General features: G+C 34.8%; 1 protein-coding gene across 2 annotated transcripts in view; it reads right to left on the reverse strand.

The window, feature by feature from the left end:
• The window catches only part of LOC148895292 (PH domain leucine-rich repeat-containing protein phosphatase 1-like), a 46,970-nt gene that overhangs the window by 13,523 nt on the left and 9,151 nt on the right, over nucleotides 1-24,296 (reverse strand). For both annotated transcript variants that reach the window (XM_089001652.1, XM_089001653.1), the window contains exons 5-16: nucleotides 20,698-20,844; nucleotides 18,334-18,561; nucleotides 14,965-15,167; nucleotides 13,662-13,722; nucleotides 13,488-13,583; nucleotides 10,146-10,301; nucleotides 9,868-10,068; nucleotides 6,701-6,863; nucleotides 5,503-5,633; nucleotides 5,320-5,436; nucleotides 2,312-2,506; nucleotides 1,980-2,217 (exon numbers count right to left, since the gene is read on the reverse strand). In XM_089001652.1, coding sequence (XP_088857778.1) covers nucleotides 1,980-2,217; nucleotides 2,312-2,506; nucleotides 5,320-5,436; nucleotides 5,503-5,633; nucleotides 6,701-6,863; nucleotides 9,868-10,068; nucleotides 10,146-10,301; nucleotides 13,488-13,583; nucleotides 13,662-13,722; nucleotides 14,965-15,167; nucleotides 18,334-18,561; nucleotides 20,698-20,844 — 1,936 coding nt within the window. The remainder of the gene's footprint in view (nucleotides 1-1,979; nucleotides 2,218-2,311; nucleotides 2,507-5,319; nucleotides 5,437-5,502; nucleotides 5,634-6,700; nucleotides 6,864-9,867; nucleotides 10,069-10,145; nucleotides 10,302-13,487; nucleotides 13,584-13,661; nucleotides 13,723-14,964; nucleotides 15,168-18,333; nucleotides 18,562-20,697; nucleotides 20,845-24,296) is intronic.

The raw sequence follows: 24,296 nt of genomic DNA on the forward strand, positions 1-24,296 counted from the left end.
AGTCAGATAACTAATAGATAGCAAATAGACACCTAATACATAGAAAATAGATAGCTAGCTAGGTAGCTTGCTAGCCAGTCAGATAACTAATAGATAGCAAATAGATAGCTAATAGATAGCAAATAAACTAGCTAGCCAGCCAGATAGCTAATAAACACCTAATAGATAGAAAATAGATAGCCAGCTAGGTAGCTAGCTAGCCAGTCAGATAACTAATAGATAGCAAATAGATAGCTAATAGATAGCAAATAAACTAGCTAGCCAGCCAGATAGCTAATAGATAGCAAATAGACACCTAATAGATAGAAAACAGATAGCCAGCTAGGTAGCTAGCTAACCAGTCAGATAACTAATAGATAGCAAATAAACTAGTTAGCCAGCCAGATAGCTAATAGATAGCAAATAGACACTTAATAGATAGAAAATAGATAGCCAGCTAGGTAGCTAGCCAGCCAGTCAGATAACTAATAGATAGCAAATAGATAGCTAATAGATAGTAAATAAACCAGCTAGCCAGCCAGATAGCTAATAGATAGTAAATAGACACCTAATAGATATAAAATAGATATGCCAGCTAGGTAGCTAGCTAGCCAGTCAGATAACTAATAGATAGCAAATAGATAGCTAATAGATAGCAAATAAACTAGCTAGCCAGCCAGATAGCTAATAGATAGCAAATAGACACCTAATAGATAGAAAATAGATAGCCAGCTAGTTAGCCAGTCAGATAACTAATAGATAGCAAATAGATAGCAAATAAACTAGCTAGCCAGCCAGATAGCTAATAGATAGCAAATAGACACTTAATAGATAGAAAATAGATAGCCAGCTAGGTAGCTAGCTAGCCAGTCAGATAACTAATAGATAGCAAATAGACACCTAATAGATAGTAAATAGATAGCCAGCTAGGTAGCCAGATAGCTAATAGATAGTAAATAGACACCTAATAGATATAAAATAGATATGCCAGCTAGGTAGCTAGCTAGCCAGTCAGATAACTAATAGATAGCAAATAGATAGCTAATAGATAGCAAATAAACTAGCTAGCCAGCCAGATAGCTAATAGATAGCAAATAGACACCTAATAGATAGAAAATAGATAGCCAGCTAGTTAGCCAGTCAGATAACTAATAGATAGCAAATAGATAGCAAATAAACTAGCTAGCCAGCCAGATAGCTAATAGATAGCAAATAGACACCTAATAGATAGAAAATAGATAGCCAGCTAGGTAGCTAGCTAGCCAGTCAGATAACTAATAGATAGCAAATAGACACCTAATAGATAGTAAATAGATAGCCAGCTAGGTAGCTAGCTAGCCAGTCAGATAGCAAATAGATAGCTAATAGATAGCAAATAAACTAGCTAGCCAGCCAGATAGCTAATAGATAGCAAATAGACACCTAATAGATAGAAAATAGATAGCCAGCTAGGTAGCTAGCTAGCCAGTCAGATAACTAATAGATAGCAAATAGACACCTAATACATAGCAAATAAACTAGCTAGCCAGCCAGATAGCTAATAGATAGCAAATAGACACCTAATAGATAGAAAATAGATAGCCAGCTAGGTAGCTAGCTAGCCAGTCAGATAACTAATAGATAGCAAATAGGTAGCTAATAGATAGCAAATAAACTAGCTAGCCAGCCAGATAGCTAATAAACACCTAATAGATAGAAAATAGATAGCCAGCTAGGTAGCTAGCTAGCCAGTCAGATAACTAATAGATAGCAAATAGATAGCTAATAGATAGCAAATAAACTAGCTAGCCAGCCAGATAGATAATAGATAGCAAATAGACACTTAATAGATAGAATATAGATAGCCAGCTAGGTAGCTAGCTAGCCAGTCAGATAACTAATAGACAGCAAGCCAGATAGCTAATAGATAGCAAATAGACACCAAATAGATAGAAAATAGATGGCCAGCTAGTAGGCTAGCTAGACAGCCAAGCAGCTCGAACTGATCCTAATCCAACTACCTCGGTGACGATGACGTGATGGTGCCGGACCCTCCGCCACTCAAGTTCGTCTTGGACGCCGTGGACGGCGGAGAGCGGCACGGCTTTCCCATCCCGGCACAAAAGCGCCTGGCATCCGCCCACGTTGGCGGCGTTCAAGGTGAAATGGCCGCCATGTTCGCCGGGAGGGGCGGAGTCATGCCTGATGTGACATAAAGCCGCCGATCCGCCCAGCCTTTGGCCGGCCGTGCCCAGTTTCCTGCGACAGGAAGGGGCGGGGTCGACGAAGAAACAGTGGGCTCGGCACAAAATGGCGGCGGAAATGTTTTTGGATATCCTTGTCGCCTGCCTACCTTTGGGTGGCGAGGAAAGTGTTGGTCATGTAGCCTGCCTGGTTCGGACTCCTTTGGAGCTCCTCTGCTAACACGTCCCCCATGGTGCATTGCAGCAGGTAAGGCACCTCAACGTTTTGGTCGCCCTCGAAAACCCCGTAAAGCGCTTCGCCGGCGCCGCGGAAAGTGTCCAGCGCCAGCGCTGCCACACACAACCTGAGAAAAAAAGCGCAAAAGTGACAACAAATAAACATATTAGCTATCAATTCAGCTATCTATTAGCTGTTGAGCTATCTATTAGCTAGCTAGCTAGCTTTCAATCTTGGAGTTATTCCAGGTTGAGCTAACGCCGGTGCGTGTGGCTGCCGCTGCTGACCCACAGAAAAACATATTAGCTATCTAGCTGGCAATTTATTAGCTGTCTAGCTATCTATTATCCAGCTAGCTTTCTATCTATTTGAGTTACTTCCGGGTCGAATGAACGCTGGCGCGTAAAGTGACTTTGAGAGTTTTGAAAGGCGCTTAGAAATGAAATGGATTATTATTATTATCTTATTACTATTATTATATTATTATAGTATTACTATCAAGCTAGCCAACTAGCTGTGTTTGCTATTTATCAACTGTCTAGCTAGCTGGCTATCTAGCTAGCTATCGTTTAGCTATCTAGGTAGCTATCTAATGTTAAGCAGATTCTTTACTGACAGACAGTGTAAATAGACACCTAATAGATAGAAAATAGATAGCCAGCTAGTAGGCTAGCTAGACAGCCAGACTTGCTGTCTGTAAGTAAAGAATCTGCTTAACATTAGATATCAAGTAGACAGGATGAACTTAGTACAACGTAGGTAGCTATCTGTTACCGTCTGTATCCTGTGACTGTAAAGTGACCTTGAGAGTTTTGAAAGGTGCTTATAAATGATTCATCGATGAGAAGGTTTCTTCAGCCGTCATCTGTACAAATTTGAAGGTTTCGGACGTTTCGCCTCCTATCCAAGAGGCTTCGTCAGCGAACTAAAGTCTGACGGGTCGTATCGGCCCTATTTATATATCCCTACTGTCCAGGCATGGTGGCGCCGGACACAGCTATGATAGGTCCCTACTGTCAGGTTGGGGGGAGCAGAGGACCCCTCCCTGCGGCCCCACTGATTGTTCCTACATTCCTGACTAACGACTGGCCCATTTCCCCCACTCCCACCGGTATCACCTCATTAGCATTACGAATGTTGCCTAACCTGTTTTGCCTAAGCAGGCTATTGTATGAACGATCCAAATTGAACCTCACCCCACCAGACCGGTTTAATGATGGATTTTGTCGTTTTATAAGAATTGCGTCTTTTACCCCCCTTTCAAACCATCTATGTTCTTTCGCTAAGATTTTAACCTCATTGTCGTCAAATGAGTGGTTGCTAGCTTTTAGGTGCAAATGTACTGCCGATTGAGGCCCGCTTGTATTATCCCTGCGATGTTGATAAAGTCTTTTTTTGAGAATTTGTTGAGTCTCCCCAATATACTGCTCTTTACAATTTTCATTCTTACAATGTATTGAATAAACTACATTACTTTGTTTTTCACTTGGTAGCCTATCTTTTGGATGCCCTAAATTTTGCGTTAACGTGTTTATCGGTTTGAAATAAGTAGGAATTTTATGTTGCCAAAGGACTCTTTGTAATTTTTCAGAAACTCCTGCAATGTAAGGTACTGCTACTCCTCTCCTTTTTGTATCTTGAGAATTTCTGGTGTCATTCCCTATTCTTTCTTTCTGACATTTGTTGAATGACCACTGAGGTTAGTGAGTGCTCTCCTGATATGTTTTGACTCCTTTTCTCTACCTTCAATGCTGACGAAGCCTCTTGGATAGGAGGCGAAACGTCCGAAACCTTCAAATTTGTACAGATGACGGCTGAAGAAACCTTCTCATCGATGGACCACTTCTGTACGACTGAGAGCTTACACAGATGTTATAAATGAATTGTATTATTATTATTATTATTATTATTATTGTATCTATTAGCTAGCTAGTTTTTTAGTTACTTCCGGTTTGAGTGAATGCTGGCGCGTGTGGCTGCCGCTACTCACCCACAGAAAAGCTTATCCTGTGACTGTAAAGTGACCATGAGAGTTTTGAAAGGCGCTTATAAATGAAATGAATTATTATAATATTTTTACTATCAAGGTGGCTACCTAGCTATCTGTTTGCTATCTATTAACTGTCTAGCTGGCTGGCTAGCTATCTAGCTAGCTATCGTTAAGCTATATCTAGCTGGCATTAGTAAGAAATAATAATAATAATACATTTGATTTCTAAGTGCCTTTCAAAACTCACAAGGTCCCTTTACAGTAACAGGATAAGTTTTTCTGTGGGTGAGCAGCGAAAGCCACACGCACCAGCGTTCACTCAACCCCAAAGTAACTCAAATAGATAGAAAGCTAGCGAGCTAGCTAGCTAATGGATTGGAAAATAAATAGTTAATAGATAGCCAGATAGCTAGCTTACAGCCAGCCAGCTAGACAGCTAATGGCTAGCCAGCTAGCTAATAAATAGCTAAATAGATAGCCATATTGTGCTAAGTCAATTCTCTGTCTTTTCTGTAATACCGTACGATTGCTATCTGGCTGGTTGGCTAGCTATCTAGCTGGCTAGCTATTAGCTATCTATTGGCTTGCTAGCTAGCTTTCTATCTATTTATTTCTGGGTTGAGTGAACGCTGGCGCGTAAAGTGACCTTGAGAGTTTTGAAAGGCGCTTAGAAATGAAATTATTATCATTATCATTATCATTATTACAGTAAAGTCTCGTTATATCGATATTCTCGGGAGTCGGAAAAAATATCGATATAACCGGGACTTTCGATATATCCGATCCTGCGCGCATGTAATTTTCTCCTTGCGTTCACGAAAATAGTATCGTAATAAGCGGTACTATCGATATAACCGATATCGATATAACGAGACTTTACTGTATTATAAAATAAATAAAATAAACACATTTCCATATCATTTTGCATCGAACGTCGTGAAAAGACTCGCTTGTTTTGGACTCCGGAAGCTTCCGTGTATCCGTGGCTCCAAACCGCGGGAGGTCCGTGAGATTCACCGGGCGCCGAGGGGGCATGGTATGGGTCCACCCTTAAACACGGGATATTGCTGCAAATATTAAAAACAAATGGTGAGGATGCGCGTGGTTTTTGCGTGGGGAAGGAAGGTTCCTACTTGAGAAGCTCCAAGGTCTTGTGGTCCAGGTTGAGGCGAGGATTCCCCTTGAGGTCCAGTTCTTGAAGTTTTGGGGGTAGCGAGTCCGGCAGCGTCAGCTCAGTCAGCTGGTTGCAGCTCAGGTCCACACGCTGATGGTGGAATCAGAGACAAGGAATCAATTGGATCAGACCCTTCAGGTAGCAGACTTGGCATCTTAGGGCCAAATAAGGACATTTTTTGGGGGTATGCTTGTCCAAACGTTTTTTTTAGAGACATTTAGGAAAAAGAAAAGAAAATCGCTATTTAAAAAAAAATATATATATATAAATTAGAGAATCGCCATTTTGGAGAAATATTTGATGTATTTTTTAAATAAAAAAAAAAATCGCCATTTAGAAAATTTTTAAAACACTAGAAAATTGCCATTTGATGATTTTTTTAGAAATAAAAAAAATGGCCATTTACATTTTTTTTTCAATTTAGACAATTGCCATTTGATGTATTTTTTTAATTAAAAAAATCACAATTTAGAAAATGGCCATTTAATGTATTTTTTATTTAAATTTTTATGTATTTTTTTTAAATCACTATTTAGAAAATTTTTAAAACTTAAGAAAATTGCCATCTTATATATTTTTAACTAAAAAAATCGGCATTTAGATTTTTTTATTTTAGAAAATTGCCATTTGATTAATTAAAAAAAAAAAAAAAATCGCCATTTACAATTTATTTTTTTTAAATTTTGCCAATTGCCATTTGATGTATTTTTGTAATTAAAAAATCAGCAATTAGAATTTTTTTTAAATTTAAAATTTGTTTCCTAAATTTAGAACATCGAAATTTTAGATTTATTTTTTAATTTACAAAATCACCATTATAAGAAATCAAAATTACAAAAATTACCATTAAAAATAAATAAATAATCATTTTTTTAATTAGACATTGGCCATTTTAGAATTTGTTTCCTAAATGTAGAAAATCGAAATTTTAGAATTGTTTTAAATGTATAAACTTGCCATAAAAAAAAATACAATTACAAAAATCTCCATTAAAAAATTAATGTATAAAATCACCATTTTTATTATAAAATGATCATTTTAGGATTTGTTTACTAAATTTAGAAAATCTAAATTTTAGAATTTTTTTTATTTACAAAATCGGCATAAAAAAAAAAAAAAAATCACCAGGCCGGATGAAAATGGACCACAGGCCAAACCTTGATCTCAGGCAGCTGCAGGACCTCCGGAAAAGTATCGATCCAGTTGGAATGCGCCGACAACGTTTGCAGCCGCCGACAGTTTAAGACGGTGGTGGGCACAAACCTCAGTCGATTGCCACTCAGGTCAAGCTCCTCCAGATGCTCCAGTTGGGCCAATTTGCTAAAGCGGGTCGGAAAACATTTGGATGGTCATTTGCAGTGTCTGAAATAACATCTGCCCAGACGCCCGGGGGGTGCAACTTTTACGTCGGGCGTACAACTTACAATACGTCTCCGCCCGGGTGGGCGACAACTTTTTTGAGAAAAAAAAAAAAAATAAATAAAAAAATAAAGATTTTTTTTTTCAAACGTTTGCTTTTTTTTCAAGAAAGCAAACGTTTGAACCAAGATTTCCAAATTGGAATAAATTACAGTGATAACTTGGCTTTCGAACTTAATTGGTTCCCAGACAGTGTGTAAGGCGAAAAGTGTGTATCCCAAATATTTATTTCCCATCGGAAACCATTAAAATAAGAATAATCCGTTCCCAGGTCCCCATAAAACATCATTTTCTAATTTTCTAAGCCTTAAAACTACACAAAATATACCTTATTTCATGTATAATAAATGTGCTACGGTATTATAATTAAACAAATAAACTGTACTGTATAATAAAGTGGTTTTATCGACCTTTGTGATGGTCTTTGATGGCTTGATGGAATAGAGTGGCCGCTTTCATCAGCATTAAACACTTGATGAGGAACATAGCCTTTTTCTTTCACCATTTTGAAGAATGATCCCTTGTAGGTGCTTTCTCTGCCATAATTTTACCTTGTTCCTCATCAACTGTATTCTATTTAGCTGGGTTGGTGGCATTTTGCATCAAGTGTACAGATGGCTTGTGCGGGTTATTTGTAGAGCCTGATTGATGGGATATTTTAACCTTGCAGTCTACACTCTGCCTTTGAACTATCAAAGTTGAAACTCTCTCACTGTGGTCTGCCTGTCTCTTTAATGTTTAAACCACCCCCCACCCCTCACTGCTGCGTTCTTGACCAATCACATGGCTTTAACTGAAGACTGGGGGCAGGGAATAAAGGACAAAAACAGTCTGCTGCCATTTTGTTGTTAGAAGAACGGGCTCGTTCACGAACGACACATCACTCATTGAGGCAGCTCCGTGTATGAAAAAAGTTCGTATGCCAAGGTAAAGTTTGTATGCCAAGTTAAACTTTTCATAAATGTAACGTTCGTAAACCGAAAAGTTTGTAAGCCAAAGAGTTTGTAAACCGAGGTATAACTGTATTCCGATTTTGAAATTTTTGTTTGGTTTGGAAATTTCTGAATTTCGGTTGATTTGGCAATTTGCATACTCGGGACGGCAGCCAATCAGAAGCCTGCTTCCTGCTTCCGGACTTTCCCGAGTGTTATGAGGTCGTGCATTTGCATATCATTTTCCAAAGTAGATGCACAGAACCTGAGCCCCAGAAGAAAGATTCAAAAGAAGCTAACATTATGACGCTAAGAAACGTAAACCTACATTATGAAGTAAGTATTCAGGTTTTCTTGACTAAATGGACACTGATAAAGTCAAGTAAGGAAACTAGCTAGCTGGCTAGCTCGCTATCTATCTGTAGGCTGACTGGTTAACCATCGATTAGTTGGCTAGCTATTTATTGGCTATCTAGCTGGCTATCAGTTATATGGCTGACTAGCTAGCTAATTGAGTCGGGAAACATATTAACTATCTAGCGAGCTACTGGCTGTCAGCTATCTATTAGCTGGCTACCTAGCTAGATATCTTTTTGATATCTATTTGCGATCTAACTGGCTAGCTGGCTACCTATTTGCTATCTATTCGCGATCCATTTGCTATCTAACTAACTGGCTGGCTACCTAGCTATCTATCTATTTGCTATCTAATTAGCTATCTAGCTAGCAAACGTTCTATTTATTTGAATTATTCCGGGTTGAGCGAACGCTAGCGTGTGTGGCTTCCGCTGCTCACCCACAGAAAAACTTCACCCTGTGACTGTAAAGTGACCTTGAGAGTCTTGAAAGGCGCTTAGAAATGAAATGTATTATCATTATTATTGTCATTATTATTATTAGCATTATTCCGTGACTGTAAAGTGTCCTTGAGAGATTTGAAAGGTGATTAGAAATTAATGTATCATTATTATTATTATTGTTATTAAAAGCATGGTGGAAAGAAGAGTTCACGTGGCTTGTAGCAGACGAGGCAACGCAAACATTGCATTGTGCAACATGCCGAACAGTGTAAGGACAAACCACAACTGGAGAAAAGTCATCAGCAAGGGATATTTACCATCAATTAAGCAAGGGAGCATTTGTGCTAGGTAACTTTTAAAGTGTTGTTCTGTTATATTACTGAAAATCAGAAACTCGCTTAGTAGAAGTGAGAAAACTGCATTTTGCTTTCTATCTATTTGAGTTACTTCCGGGTTGAGTGAAAGCTGGCGCGTGTGGCTGCCGCTGCTGAGTTATTAGCTATCTATTAGCGATATATTTGCAATCTGTTATATATTTGGTATATAAACGTATTCAATAGAAAACGTTGCATAAAAACAACAGATTGACATCGTATACTATCCGGTATTGTAAACGTCACATCGGCCATTTTGAATGGCTCTCGACTGACGACCGTTTTATTTACGACCCTTTTGTCGGAACGGAACCCGGTCGTAACTTGGATGTTACCTGTAAATATACTGTATATATTATTATTGTTGTTTTTATGTTACTTCCGGGTTTAGTGAACGCTGGCGAGTGTGGCTGCCGCTGCTCACCCGCAGAAAAAATATCCTGTGTTTGTAAAGTGTCCTTGAGAATTTTGAAAGGCGCTTATAAATGAAATGTATTATTATTATTATTATTAGTAGTAGTAGTAGTAGTAGTATTACTATTACTACTATTACTACTGTTATTATTATTATTATTATTATTATTATTATTATCAATCCTTAATACTTTGCAACAATGTTTTGTTTTTTTTGCGATTAGTCGTCTTATTGTGTTTCAAGTTGTAAAAAATGGGGCAGGCAACTTTATGGCCGGGCAGGCAACTTTTCCAGAGTTGTCTGCCCTGGTATCCGCTAACTTTTTGTCATGAGTTTAAGACACTGTCATTTGCCCCAAAAACAACCAAAAAAAAAACTTTTTACCTGGCAGAAAATGTCTGCAGCTGGTTGTACGAAATATAAAGAACTCGGAGGTGCCCGTGTCCAGTCAGGAGAGACACGCACGCGTCCGTCAAGTTGTTGTTGCTCACGTAGAGCTCCTCCAGGCCGCTTGAAACGTCCTCCGAAAGGCTTGCGACGGGGAGGCTCTCCAGCTGATTGGCCGAAGCGTTCAGGAAGCGCAAGCTGGAAGCGAATCCATCAAACGTCAGCGTCGGGAAGGGACGGACGGATGAAATCAAAACAACGTTGGCTGGCGTCACCTTTGGGCTTTATGGAAGAAATTGTCGGGGAGCACGTTTAGAAGATTGTGCTGCAAGTCCAAAACGTGCAGCTGCGATAGGTCCATGCAATCGCCAAGATGGCCGACAGCGTTCCAGCCTGCCAGGAGCTTTCGGAGGGTCTCAATGGAGAGCAACCTAAGGATACGTTAAAAATATCAAGATTGGGTGTTTGTTTTGTCTGTTGCGGAATTACAGTCAAATCTGGGTTTTCGACCATAATCCATTCCAGAAACCGGTTCAAAAATGTGATTTGGTTGAAAACAAACATTTCCTATTAATATTTTTTTTAAATGCCTATTTCTTTTTAGCGTTAGAATCAAACGTCCCCATTTAGTGTTAATTCTAAAATTTCGATGTTCTAAATTTAGGAAACAAATTGTAAAATGGCCATTTTCAAAATAAAAATAAAAAATAGAGTTTTGTAATTGTAATTTTTTTAAATGGCGATTCTGTAAATTTAAAAAAAATCTACAATTTCGATGTTCTAAAGTTAGGAAACAAATTCTAAAATGGCCATTTACTAATTAAAAAAAAGGTGATTATATATTTGTTTTTTTTTTAAATGGTAATTTTTGTAATTGTAATTTTTTTTTAATGACAATTTTGTAATTAAAAAAAAATCTCACATTTCGATGCTCTAAATTTAGGAAACAAATTCTAAAATGGCCATTTTCTAATTTAAAAAAATGGTGATTATATATTTTAATTTGTTTTTAAATAGTAATTTTTGTAATTGTAATTTTTTTAAATGACGATTTTGTAAATAAAAAAAAAATCCAAAATGTCAATGCTCTATATTTAGGAAACAAATTCTAAAGTGGCCATTTTCTAATTTAAAAAAAGGTGATTTTACATTTTAATTTTTTTTAATGGTGAATTTCGTAAATGTATTTTTTTTAAATGCCGATTTTGTAAATTTATAAAAATTCTAAAACTTCAATGTTATGAATTTAGTTAACAAATTCGAAATGGCCATTTTCGATTTGTTTTTTAAATGGTGATTTTATATTTTATTTTGAATGGTGATTTTTGTAATTGTAATTTTTTTAATGGCGATTCTGTAAATAAAAAAAAAAAATTCTAAAATTTCGATTTGTTAAATTTAGGAAATAAATTCTAAAATGGCCATTTTCTAATTTAAAAAAATGGTGATTATATACTTTAATTTGTTTTTAAATGGTAATTTTTTTAAATGACGATTTTGTAAATTAAAAAAAATAAAAAATGTCAATGCTCTAAATTTAGCAAACAAATTCTAAAGTGGCCATTTTCTAATTTAAAAAAGGTGATTTTACATTTTAATTTTTTTAATGGTGAATTTCGTAAATGTATTTTTTTTAAATGCCGATTCTGTAAATTTATAAAAATTCTAAAATTTCGATTTGTTAAATTTAGGAAATAAATTCTAAAATTAAAAAATTAAAAAATTAAAAAAATGGTCATGACGAATTTATTTATTTTTTTTTTTCAATGGTGATTTTCGTCATTGTAATTTTTTTAGATGGCGATTCTGTAAATTTTACAAAATTCTAAAATGTTGATGTTCTAAATATAGGCAACAAATTCCAAAATGGCCATTTTCTAATTTAAAAAAATGGTGATTGTATATTTTAATTTGTTTTTAAAAGGTAATTTTTGTAATTGTATTTTTTTTAAATGACGATTTTGTAAATTAAAAAAATCAAACATTTCAATGCTCTAAGTTTAAGAAACAAATTCTAAAGTGGCCATTTTCTAATTTAAAAAAATGGTGATTTTACATTTTTTTTAATGGTGATTTTTGTAAATGTATTTTTTTTTTATGCAGATTCTGTAAATTTATAAAAATTCTAAAATGTCAATGTTATGAATTTAGCAAACAAATTCTAAATGGCCATTTTCTACTTTTTTTTTAAATGGTGATTTTATATTTTATTTTTAATGGTGATTTTTGTAATTGTAATTTTTTAATGGTGATTCTGTAAATTTAAAAAAAAATCTAAAATTTTGTTAAATTTAGGAAACAAATTCTAAAATGGCCATTTTCTAATTTAAAAAAATGGTGATTATATATTTTAATTTGTTTTTAAATGGTAATTTTTGGAATTGTATTTTTTTTAAATGACGATTTTGTAAATAAAAAAAAAATCAAAAATGTCAACGCTCTAAATTTAGGAAACAAATTCTAAAGTGGCCATTTTCTAATTAAAAAAATTGTGATTTTACATTTTTTTTAATGGTGATTTTCGTAAATGTATTTTTTAAAATGCCGATTCTGTAAATTTATAAAAATTCTAAAATTTCAATGTTATGAATTTAGCAAACAAATTCTAAATGGCCATTTTCTATTTTTTTTTAAATGGTGATTTTATATCTTATTTTTAACGGTGATTTTAGTAATTGTATTTTTTTTTATTGCGATTTTGTAAATTAAAAAAAATTATTCTAAAATTTTGATTTTCTAAATTTAGGAAACAAATTCTAAAATGACCATTTTCTAATTAAAAAAATGGTCATGACAAATTTATTTTTTTATTTTTTTTCAATGGTGATTTTCGTCATTGTAATTTTTTTAGATGGCGATTCTGTAAATTTTACAAAATTCTAAAATGTTGATGTTCTAAATATAGGCAACAAATTCCAAAATGGCCATTTTTTAATTTAAAAAAAATGGTGATTATATATTTTAATGGTTTTTTTAATGGTGATTTTTGTAATTGTAGTTTTTTTAAATGGCAATTTTGTAAATGTTAAAAAATTCTAAAATTTCAACGTTCTAAATTTAGGAAACAAATTCTGAAATGGCCATTTTCTAATTTAATTATTTTGATTTTATATTTATTTTCTCACCGCAGAAAAACCGATCCTGTGACTGTAAAGTGACCTTGAGAGTTTTGAAAGGCGCTTAGAAATGAAATGTTATTATTATTATTATAAAATATGAATAAATAAATAAAAGTGCAATTTTATTATGATGATACTAGTGCAGCGTGTTCTATCGGAGACAAATTCCTTGTGTGTTCTACATACTTGGCCAAAAAAAGATGATTCTGATGTCGACTCACAATGGAACGCTACACGAGGATAATGCATCGGTGACAATGAGATGCGACACCAGGAAGTGACGTATAAGGAAGAGGAGAGGAGTTGAACGGTGCATTCAGGTGCGCTCACTTTGCTCCAGTACTCATTTTCGGTTGTAAACTGAAGCGTAACAAAACCAGAAATTTTTGGTCGAAAACCCGAATTGGTCAAGAACCAAGGCGTTCAAAAACCCAGGTTGGATTGTAGCATGCTATTTTGTAATTAGCATGTTAGCATCTGCAATGCCGTCTTACTCACTTTCTGGGCAGCTCAGTGACACAATTGTGACTCACGTCCAAGAGTTCCAATCTGGCGCTTTGGCACAACCAATCGGGGACAACGGCGAGCTTGTTCCTTTGAGAAAAGACAAACAAGTCAACATTTAGCGCGCGTGTTTGATGCCTAGCGGACGTTGTCAACGAGTTTTCGTACCAGGACAGATCCAAAGTGCTAAGATACTCTGGGACGGGCTCCACTTGCAGTTCTTCCAGCTCTGTTGTCACAATGTTGAACAGAAGGTTATCGATGCACGTTTGATGCTAATGCTAAATGGGGCCATTTTATGCTAATGCTAAATGGGGACGTTTGATGGCAACGCTAAATGGGGATGTTTTATGCTCATACTAAATGGGGGACGGTTTAAGCTAATGCTAAATGGGAACGTTTTATGTTAACGCTAATTGGGGATGTTTTATGCTAACGCTAAATGGGGACGTTTAATGGTAACGCTAAATGGGGACGTTTTATGCCGACGCTAATTGGGGACGTCTAATCCTAACGCTAAATGGGGACACTTTATGCTAACGCTAGATGGGGATGTTTGATGCTAACGCTAATTGGGAACGTTTAATGCTAACGCTAAATGGGGATGTTTGATGCTAATGCAAAATGGGTATGTTTGATGCTAATGCAAAATGGGTATGTTTGATGCTAACGCCAAATGGGAACGTTTGATGCTAACGCCAAATGGGGACGTTTTATGCTAACGCTAAGTGGGGGATGTTTTATGCTAATGCTAATTAGGGACGTTTAATGCATTAAATGGGGCCATTTTAATGCTAATGCTAATTGAGGACGTTTAATGCTAATGCTAAATGGGGACTTTGATACTAACGCTAAATGTGGATGTTTTATGCCAACGCTAAATGGGGACGTTTTATGCTCACAGTAAATGAGTACGTTTGATGATAACGCTAAATGGGGACGTTTGATGCTAACGCTAAATGGCGACATTTGATGCTAATGCTAAATGGGGATGTTTGATGCCAACGCTAAATGGGGACGTTTGATGCTGATGCTAAATTGGGAACATTTTATGCTAATGCTAAATGGAGACGTTTTATGCTCACATTAAATGGGTGCATTTGATGCTAATGCTAAATGGGGACGTTTGATGCTAACGCTAAATGGGGACGTTTGATGCTGATGCTAAATTGGGAACATTTTATGCTAATGCTAAATGGAGACGTTTTATGCTCACATTAAAAGGGTGCATTTGATGCTAACGCTAAATGGGGACGTTTGATGCTAATGCTAAATGGGGATGTTTGATGCCAACGCTAAATGGGGACGTTTGATGCTAATGCTAAATTGGGAACATTTTATGCTAATGCTAAATGGAGACGTTTTATGCTCACGCTAAATGGGGATGGTTTATGCTAACGCTAAACATCACCATGAACACAAAGCGGAAAAAAGCAAAGCGCCGCTAATACGTTACGAGACGCGCCTGTACCGTTATGCGCTGCCTGCAGGCGCTTGAGGGCGTGTCCGCTGACTCGTAGGAGGGAAAGTCGGTTTCGGTCACAGTCGAGAATCTCCAGTTGCGAGAGAGACCCGACATCCAGTTCCCGTAGTCCAGTATCCCTGAGGTCTAGCTGCACAATGTGGACCAGCTGCTCGGCGTCGCCCATCGTCACGCTTTGAAGACGGTTCAGCCTGCAAGAACGATGAACAGATAGCGACTTTTTTAATCACGAGACGGGCATTTTCGGGAAACGTTTTCTAGCCATCAAGAAATTTCTTTAAAGGACAACCGACACCATTTTTTTGTTTCCTAACTGACATCACAAAAACATTTTATAGCATCTAAAATACCCAAAACACGCAGTATGATATTTTTATTCACATGCAAAAAAACAATAAAAATGACTTAAAGTGTCCAAATTCTGCAAAAAATTGGGCTGCGAATTGGGCATTTTCAGAAAGTCCCGCCCCCAGTTCGTGACGTCACGCCAAGACGTCTTGCGTTGCTGGAGAATCAAAACAATGGCTTCAGATTCGGAGAATATGCATTCTTGTTACACATGCAGTTATGAATATGATTCAAATAGTTCTGAAGAAGAAAGTATACATGTTTGCAATCGATTAAAGAATGTATTCCGTGTCATTTTGAGGCATCGGGGGTGGGAAATGTCGCACCCGAGGGAGGCAGAAAATGACGACAAAGCCATGTAGGGAATTAGTCAGCCCGTTTCCACAGGCTGATAAATTCCTTCCATGGAGCTTGGTCGCCATCTTCTGGCAGCTTTTTGGTGCAACACAAGGTTTTCAGACCAAACAAGTACAGCAAAATACATTGACGTGATGGAAGGACTGCTACAATGTGTCTTTTTTTTTCGTTCAGGGGCGTTCCTTTAGTGACGTCACGTACGGACTCATCACCAACTCAAAAACAAGACTTCCTGAATATTCAGCGCAAGTCTTAAAACGTAAAATATAGCTATATGCGGTGGAATCTTTGTAAAATACGCTCAGTAGAAGTCATTTGAAGCCTTTTTACAAACTATGGACACAACTTGTCCGGAAATGTCGGTTGTCCTTTAAATATTCTAAAAGAAATAACAATTTGCAAGGTGGAATTTTTTTCTCCCTTTCGGCATCGTTTCCGGCATAATGGTGAGAAATGGAAAATTTGCCAGGCATTTTTTTCTTGTGTTTGTATTCAATATCTTAAAAAAATACCATTTTGGTATTTCTGAAAATTTTAAGGTTAAAATACAGGTAAAATCCGAGTTACAACCGGTGTGAGTTACGACCACCCGTACTTACGACCACAACCGCCAGACGCCCCCCCCCCCTTTTTTTTTACGCCTGGCACCGTAACGTGCAAGTAGGGCAACGCGCATTAAACCTTTGGCCAGCCAACATGTCACACACTCGCACAGCAATCTACTGCGTGACTACACTGGCCATTAGCAGGGAGAGCGATTTTACATTACAGATAGTTATACAGTAATAAAAATCGATAATATGAAATATAAAATGATAAGAACGACACTAAAAGGTAAGTATAACATTTATAAATGAACTGTACATTAAACCGTTTTGTATACATTACAGGTACAGTTAGAAAGTAATAAAAATTGATCATACGAAATATAAAATGATAAAAACGACAGTAAAAGGTAAGTATAACATTTATAAATTAAATGTACAGTAAACAGTTTTGTATCCATTACAGGTACAGTTATAAAAAAATCAATACGAAATATAAAATGATAAAAATGACACTAAAAGTTATAAAATGTATAAATGAACTGTAAGCAGTTTGGTATATAATAGTATACAATGGAAAATGTTGCTTAAAAACAACAGATTGACATCATATACTAAACGTCACGTCGGCCATTTTAAATGGATTTCGACTTACGACCGTTTGACTTATGGCCGTTTTGTAGGAACGGAACCGAGTTGTAAGTTTTATTTTGGTAATCTCTTAAAATTACTTCGCCAGGTGGAATTTTTTCTCCATTTCGTCATCATTTTGTGTTTCGGGCACAATGATTAGAAATGGAAAAAATTTGTGTTTTTCTTTGCTTATTTATGTATTTAGTGTCTCAAAAATGTTTTGTTTATTTAGTCCAAAATATTCAATGAAAACCTCTAAGGAACATTGTTGTAAAAAAGGAAGATTGGTCATCTCTAAAAATGATACTTATGATTACACAGTGATACATCAGCTTAAAAACGCTTTAGCTCACGAACGTTTCGCCTTATGAACATTAAATTCGTTACTAGTTTTCGGGAAACACATGGAGCGCCACAATGGCTGGCGGACTTGTTTTCGGCGGAAGAACACCAAACCACACGGTCGGACAGTGCCACGGTGGCTGGCGGACAAGTTTTCCACACCCGCTTTGAGTGCAGACGTGGTTTGCTATTGAGTGGAGTACTTTTCCTATGATGGAATTGAAAAAGACACAAAAGAAAAATTACGGTCGAGCAGAAGAAGATCATCGAAAAACACGAACGAGGTGTGCGTTTGTGTGACTTAGCGTCCCACTACCAGTACGCTAAATCGACCATTGCTACGTGTGGCTAATGGTGTTTCTGTGTTGTCTAAGCAACGCTCTCTGGCAATACAAGAGGTTGAAAAACTGTTGGATTTGGATTAACGAAAAGCAGCTAGCAGGGGACAGTGTGAGTGAGGGTATTATCGCCCAGAAAGCATGGCACTAGGATATCATCATTATTGTATTCTATATGAGATTGTATTTTATTTATTATATTATCTATGCTTGTCTGTGACTGTAAAGTGTCCTTGAGAGCTTTAAAAAGCGGTTAAAATGTATTATTATTATTATTATTATTATTATTATTATTATTATTATTATTATTATTATTATTACATAAACGCCCATCACAAAGGTCAATAAAATGACTTTATTATACAGGACAGTTTATTTCTTTAATTACAATACAATAGCACATTTATTATACATAAAATAAGGTATATTTTGTGTAGTTTTAAGGCTTATTTTGTCAAAGATTATGTTTTATGGGGACATGAGAACGGATTATTCTCATTTTAATGGTTTCCTATGGGAAATTAATTTTTGGGATAGACACTTTTCGCCGGACACACTGTCTGGGAACCAATTAAGTTCGTAAGCTAGGGTATCACTACATTGTGATAAACTAATAAAAGCCAAGAATATTCAACATTGGACAATACTCTGGTGCGCCTTATATAGCGGAAAAAAGCTACATCAATTAAAGAAAAAACAACAAAAAAAACATGCTAGCCTCGTCCGTCCGAGGCAGAAGACGATCATGCAAGAACGCAAACACGATTCTCCAAAGAGTCATCATCGCCATTCACCTGAAATCAACACGGCGAGTGGACAAACCCCGCAGGTCGGCCGCGTGCACGGCAGCGATTTGGTTTCCCGCCAGACAAAGCTTCTCCATCTGGTTGAGCTTCTCCAAGACGGGCGGGAAGCAAGCAAAATGGTTGAAAGACAAACCGAGGTGGACCAACGCCTCCAAGGAACCCAACTCGGCGGGCAACCAAGTCAGGCGGTTTGCGTCGAGGGCTAGCGTCTGCAGTCTGCAAAATAACAAAAAAAAAAGTCACTCTGGAACGCATTTTACAGCTAGGCCTTCAGTAGTGCTATGTCTGAATCAATCCAAGCCTTCATAACTATTTGATGAAAACACAACATTGACCGCAGCTACAGCTGCGATTCATGTATGGGAGTTTTGGGGGGACCTTGGAGGTGAGGTGTATTATTATTATTACTAACTAGCTGGCTATCTGGCTGGCTATCTATTAGCTATATGGCTAGCTAGCCAGATAATTGAGTCAGGAAACATATTGGCTATCTAGCTACCTATTGGCTGTTAGCTATCTATTGGCTGGCTACCTGGTTAGCTATCTTTTTGTTATCTATTAGCTATCGAACTAGCTAGCTGGCTACCGAGCTAGCTAGCTATTTTCTATTTGCTATCTGACTAGCTGGCTGGCTACCTAACGAGCTAGCTAGCTATTCGCTATCGAACTAGCTGGCTAGCTATCTATTAGTTATCTATTAGCTAGCTCGCTGAATTTCTATTTGAATTATTCCGGGTTGAGTGAACGCTGGCGTGTGTGGCTGCCACTGCTTCCCCACAGAAAAACTTCATCCTGTGACTGTAAAGTGACCTTGAGAGTTTTGAAAGGTGCTTAGAAATGAAATGTATTATTATTATTATTATTATTGAAAAATTCTGGTGTGATTTACTACAAGTCCACTAGAGGGTAGCGTTAGCCAGAAAATAAGGCCCGCTAGAAGGCCTTGATGGACACTTCTTAGATGCTCCAGGGCCTGCAGTACTCATTGTGAAGGCATTCAGGTCGATTTTCCTCGTTTTTATTGGGATTTCAAAGAGTCTACTTGATGTTTTGATGAAAAGGACAAAAAGCTAGCTAGCTATTTGCCGTCTATTTGCTATTTATTAGCTGGCTAGCTAGCTATCTGGCTGGCTGACTAGCTGGCTTTCTGGCTGGCTATTAGGCCATCTATCTGGATATCTATTACTTTCTTAGCTAGATAGCTATTAGCTATCTATTAGTGAGGTAGCTGGCTTTCTATCTATTTGAGTAACTTCCGTGGTGAGTACCTTTCAAAACTCTCAAGGTCACTTTACAGTCACAGGATAAGTTTTTCTATGGGTGAGCAGCGGCAGCCACACGCGCCAGTGTTCACTCATCCCGGAAGTAACTCAAATAGATAGAAAGCTAGCTAGCATATAGCTAATATATAGCCAGTGGACTGTTAGCTAAGTAGCTAGATATCCATATAGCGAATAGATAGCCAGCTACATAGCTAGCTAGGCTAGCCAATAGCTAATAGCTAATATATAGCAAATAGATTGCAAATGGACAGCAAATAGATAGCAAATGGGTAGCATACAGATAGCCAGATAGGTAGTTAGCTAATAGATAGTAAATAGATAGCAAATAGATAGCTAGCTAGGTAGCTAGCAAGATAACAAATAGATAACCAGCTAGGTAGCAAGCTAATAGATAGCAAATAGATAGCTAAGCACCTTTCAAAACTGTCAAGATCACTTCACAGTTGATGTACAGTGATATGTCTGTTTTCGACCATAATCCGTTCCAGTGACCGGTTCGAAAACCGATTTGTTCAAAAACCAAAACAGCACTTTGCATTATAATCGATGTCAAAAAATATTATCCGTTCCAAGTCGAGAAAACAACTCCCTGAAAGCACCACTAAACTATTTTACAGCATAAACTGGATGAACACGTAATACTAGAGCAGGCCACTTGTAAAATACTATCAAAACAAACTGTAATATGTTTCATTTTCACCAATTTTAACATATTTGAGTGACTGCCAGGTTGAGTGAACGCTGGTACGTGTGGTTGCCGCTGCTCACCCGCAGAAAAACTTATCCTGCGACTGTACTGTACTGGACTATACTGACCTGCTTTCCAGCAGCTCATGTATTTTGTTTTTCTACTTTCATTCCTTTCATCACTTTGCTGCTGTGAAATGTAAATTTCTCCACTGTGAGACTAATAAAGGCAAATCCAATTCCAATTCCAATTCCAATAAAGTGACATTGAGAGTTTTGAAAGGCGCTTATAAATGAAATGTATTATTATTATTATTATTATTATTATTATTATTATTATTATTATTATTATTATTATTATTATTATTTCCGCTCAACTTACGTGCGCATGAGTCCAACTTCGGCCGGAAGGAAGGAAAGGCGATTTTCCGATAAATTAAGCTCACTCAGCGAAAGGAGGTCGCACAAGGCCATCGGGAACTCGGACAGCGCATTGTTGGACAAATTCAGGCTTTGCAGTTGACAAAACCTGCAGCGTGGAGGACACAATTGCGCAGCGCCGTCATCCGACACCTTCGGACGGACAAGCGGCGTGGGAAAAACTCGCCAGGTGAGAAATGGCGATTTTATTTTTTTCTACAACTGTGATTTCCTAAATAAAAAAAAAATCTAAAATGGGGATTTTCTACATTAAAACATTTTTTAAATGGTGATTTTTTTTTATAGTCTAAAATGGTCATTTTTCTAACATGGTGATTTTATTTTATTTTTATTTTAAAATGGCGATTCTCTCATTTTTTTAAACATTCATGAAAAGGCGATTTTGAATTTTATTTGTAATTCTAAAATGGTAATTTTCCAAATAAAAAAATTGTTATTTTCTATGTTAGTATTTTTTTACGCGATTTTCTAAACAAAAAAAAAAATTCTAAAATGGTGATTTTCTACATTAAAACATTTTTTAAATTGTGATTTTTTTTTGTCTAAAATGGCAATTTTTCTTAATACATTAAAAAAATTCTAACATGGTGAATTTATTTATTTTTTATTTAAAATGGTGACTTTTCTAAGTTTTTTAAAACAATTATAAAGTGGCGATTTTCAATGTTAGTTTTAATTCTAAAATGGTGATGTTCAATTTTTTTAAACAATTCTAAAATGGCTATTTTCAAAATAACAAAACATTTCCAAAACAGCAATTTTCTACATTTGTAGTTTTTTTAAATGTCGATTTTCTAAATTAAAAACAATTCTAAAATGGTGATTTCTTACATTAACAAAGTTCTAAAAAAAAATCTAAAATGGCAATAATTTTTTTATATTATAAAATGGCGATTTACAATTTAAAAAAAAAAACACTTCTAGAATGGTGATTTTCTTTTTTTTAATTCTAAAATGGCAATTTTCGATTTTTTTTTTAAACAAGTCTAAAATGGCGATTTTCCATTTTTTTATTCTTGAATGTCGATTTTTAGAAATACTTTAAAAAACATTTAACATGGTGATTTTTTTTTAATGACGATTCTCTTGTTTTTTTAAAAACAAGTGGCAATTTTCAATGTTATTTTTAATTCTAAAATGGTGATGTTCATTTTTTTTTTTTAAAACAATTCTAAAATGGTGATTTCTTACATTAACAAAATTCTAAAAAAAATCTAAAATGGCAATAATTTTTTTATATTATAAAATGGCGATATACAATTTAAAAAAACACTTCTAGAATGGTGATTTTCTTTTTTTTTATTCTAAAATGGCAATTTTCGATTTTTTTTTAAAACAAGTCTAAAATGGCGATTTTCCATTTTTTTATTCTTGAATGGCGATTTTTAGAAATACTTTAAAAAACATTTAACATGGTGATTTTTTTTAATGACGATTCTCTTGTTTTTTTAAAAACAAGTGGCAATTTTCAATGTTATTTTTAATTCTAAAATGGTGATGTTCAATTTTTTTTTTAAAAACAATTCTAAAATGGTGATTTCTTACATTAACAAAATTCTAAAAAAAATCTAAAATGGCAATAATTTTTTTATATTATAAAATGGCGATATACAATTAAAAAAAAACACTTCTAGAATGGTGATTTTCTTTTTTTTTTATTCTAAAATGGCAATTTTCGATTTTTTTTAAAACAAGTCTAAAATGGCGATTTTCCATTTTTTTATTCTTGAATGGCGATTTTTAGAAATACTTTAAAAAACATTTAACATGGTGATTTTTTTTTAATGACGATTCTCTTATTTTTTTAAAAACAAGTGGCAATTTTCAATGTTATTTTTAATTCTAAAATGGTGATGTTCAATTTTTTTTTAAAAACAATTCTAAAATGGTGATTTCTTACATTAACAAAATTCTAAAAAAAAAATCTAAAATGGCAATATTTTTTTATATTATAAAATGGCGATTTACAATTAAAAAAAAAACACTTCTAGAATGGTGATTTTCTTTTTTTTTTTAATTCTAAAATGGCAATTTTCTATTTTTTTTTTTAAACAAGTCTAAAATGGCGATTTTCCATTTTTTTATTCTTGAATGGCGATTTTTAGAAATACAGTAAAGTCTCGTTATATCGATATCGGATATATCGATAGTCCCGGTTATATCGATACTATTTCTATGCACGCACGGAGAAAATTACATGCAAACAGGGTCGGATATATCGATAGTCCCGGTTATATCGATATTTTTTCGGACTCCCTTGAGTATCGATATAACGAGACTTTACTGTACTTTAAAAAACATTTAACATGGTGATTTTTTTTTAATGACAATTCTCTTATTTTTTTAAAAACAAGTGGCAATTTTCAATGTTATTTTTAATTCTAAAATGGTGATGTTGAATTTTTTTTAAAAAAACAATTCTAAAATGGCGATTTTCTGAATTTAAAAAAAATTCCAAAACAGCGGTTTTCTACATTTGTATTTTTTAATGACGATTTCCTGAATTAAAAACAATTCTAAAATGGCGATTTTCTACATTAAAAAAAATTTAAACTGTGATTTTGTATTTTTTTAATTGACTAAAATGGCGATTTTTCTAAATACTTGATTGATACTTGATTATATATTTTAAAATGGCGATTATCTTTTTTTTAAACAATTAAGAGGCAATTTTCAATATTATTTTTAATTCTAAAATGGTGACGTTCAATTAAAAAAAACAATTATAAAATGGAGATTTTCAAAATTAAAAAAAAATCTAAAATGGTGATTTTCTACATTTGTATTTTTTTCTAAATTAAAAAAACAATTCTAAAATGGCGATTTCTACATTCAAACATTTTTTAATATGTGATTTTTTTCAATTGTCTAAAATGGCGATTTTTCTAAATACTTTAAAAACAACACGGTGATGATAAAATGGTGATTTTGTATTTTTTTTAATTGTCCAAAATGGTGATTTTTTTAAATTAAATTACAATTCTAAATTGGCGATTAAAACATTTTTTAAATGGTGATTTTTTTTAATAGTCTAAAATGGCCATTTCTCTAAATACATACATTATAACATGGTGATTTTCAATTTTTTTTATTTAAAATGGTGATTCTCGAAATTAAAAAAAAAATTATAAAGTGGAAATTTTCAATATTATTTTTAATTCTAAAATGGGTGATGTTTGGTTTTTTTTTTTTAAACAATTCTAAAATGGAGATTTTCAAAATTAAAAAAAAATATATAATGGCGATTTTCTACTTGTATTTTTTTCTAAAATGGCGATTTCCTGAATTAAGAAAAAAATCTAAAATGAAGATTTTCTACATTAAAAAAAATTATAAAATTGTGATTTTGTATTTTTTACAATTGTCTAAAATGGCGATTGAAAAAATCTAAAATGGCGATTTTCTATATTTAAAAAAATCTGTAATGGTGATTTTCTACTTTTTTGTTTTTTTGTAAAATGGCGATTTTCAAATTGTTTAAAAACAATTCTAGAATGGTAATTTTCAGTTTTTTTATTCTAAAATGTCGATTTTCCATTT

The sequence above is a fragment of the Hippocampus bargibanti genome, linkage group LG07, assembly GCF_051943395.1.
Source record: "Hippocampus bargibanti isolate YZ-2025 linkage group LG07, ASM5194339v1, whole genome shotgun sequence".
Classification (NCBI taxonomy): domain Eukaryota; kingdom Metazoa; phylum Chordata; class Actinopteri; order Syngnathiformes; family Syngnathidae; genus Hippocampus; species Hippocampus bargibanti.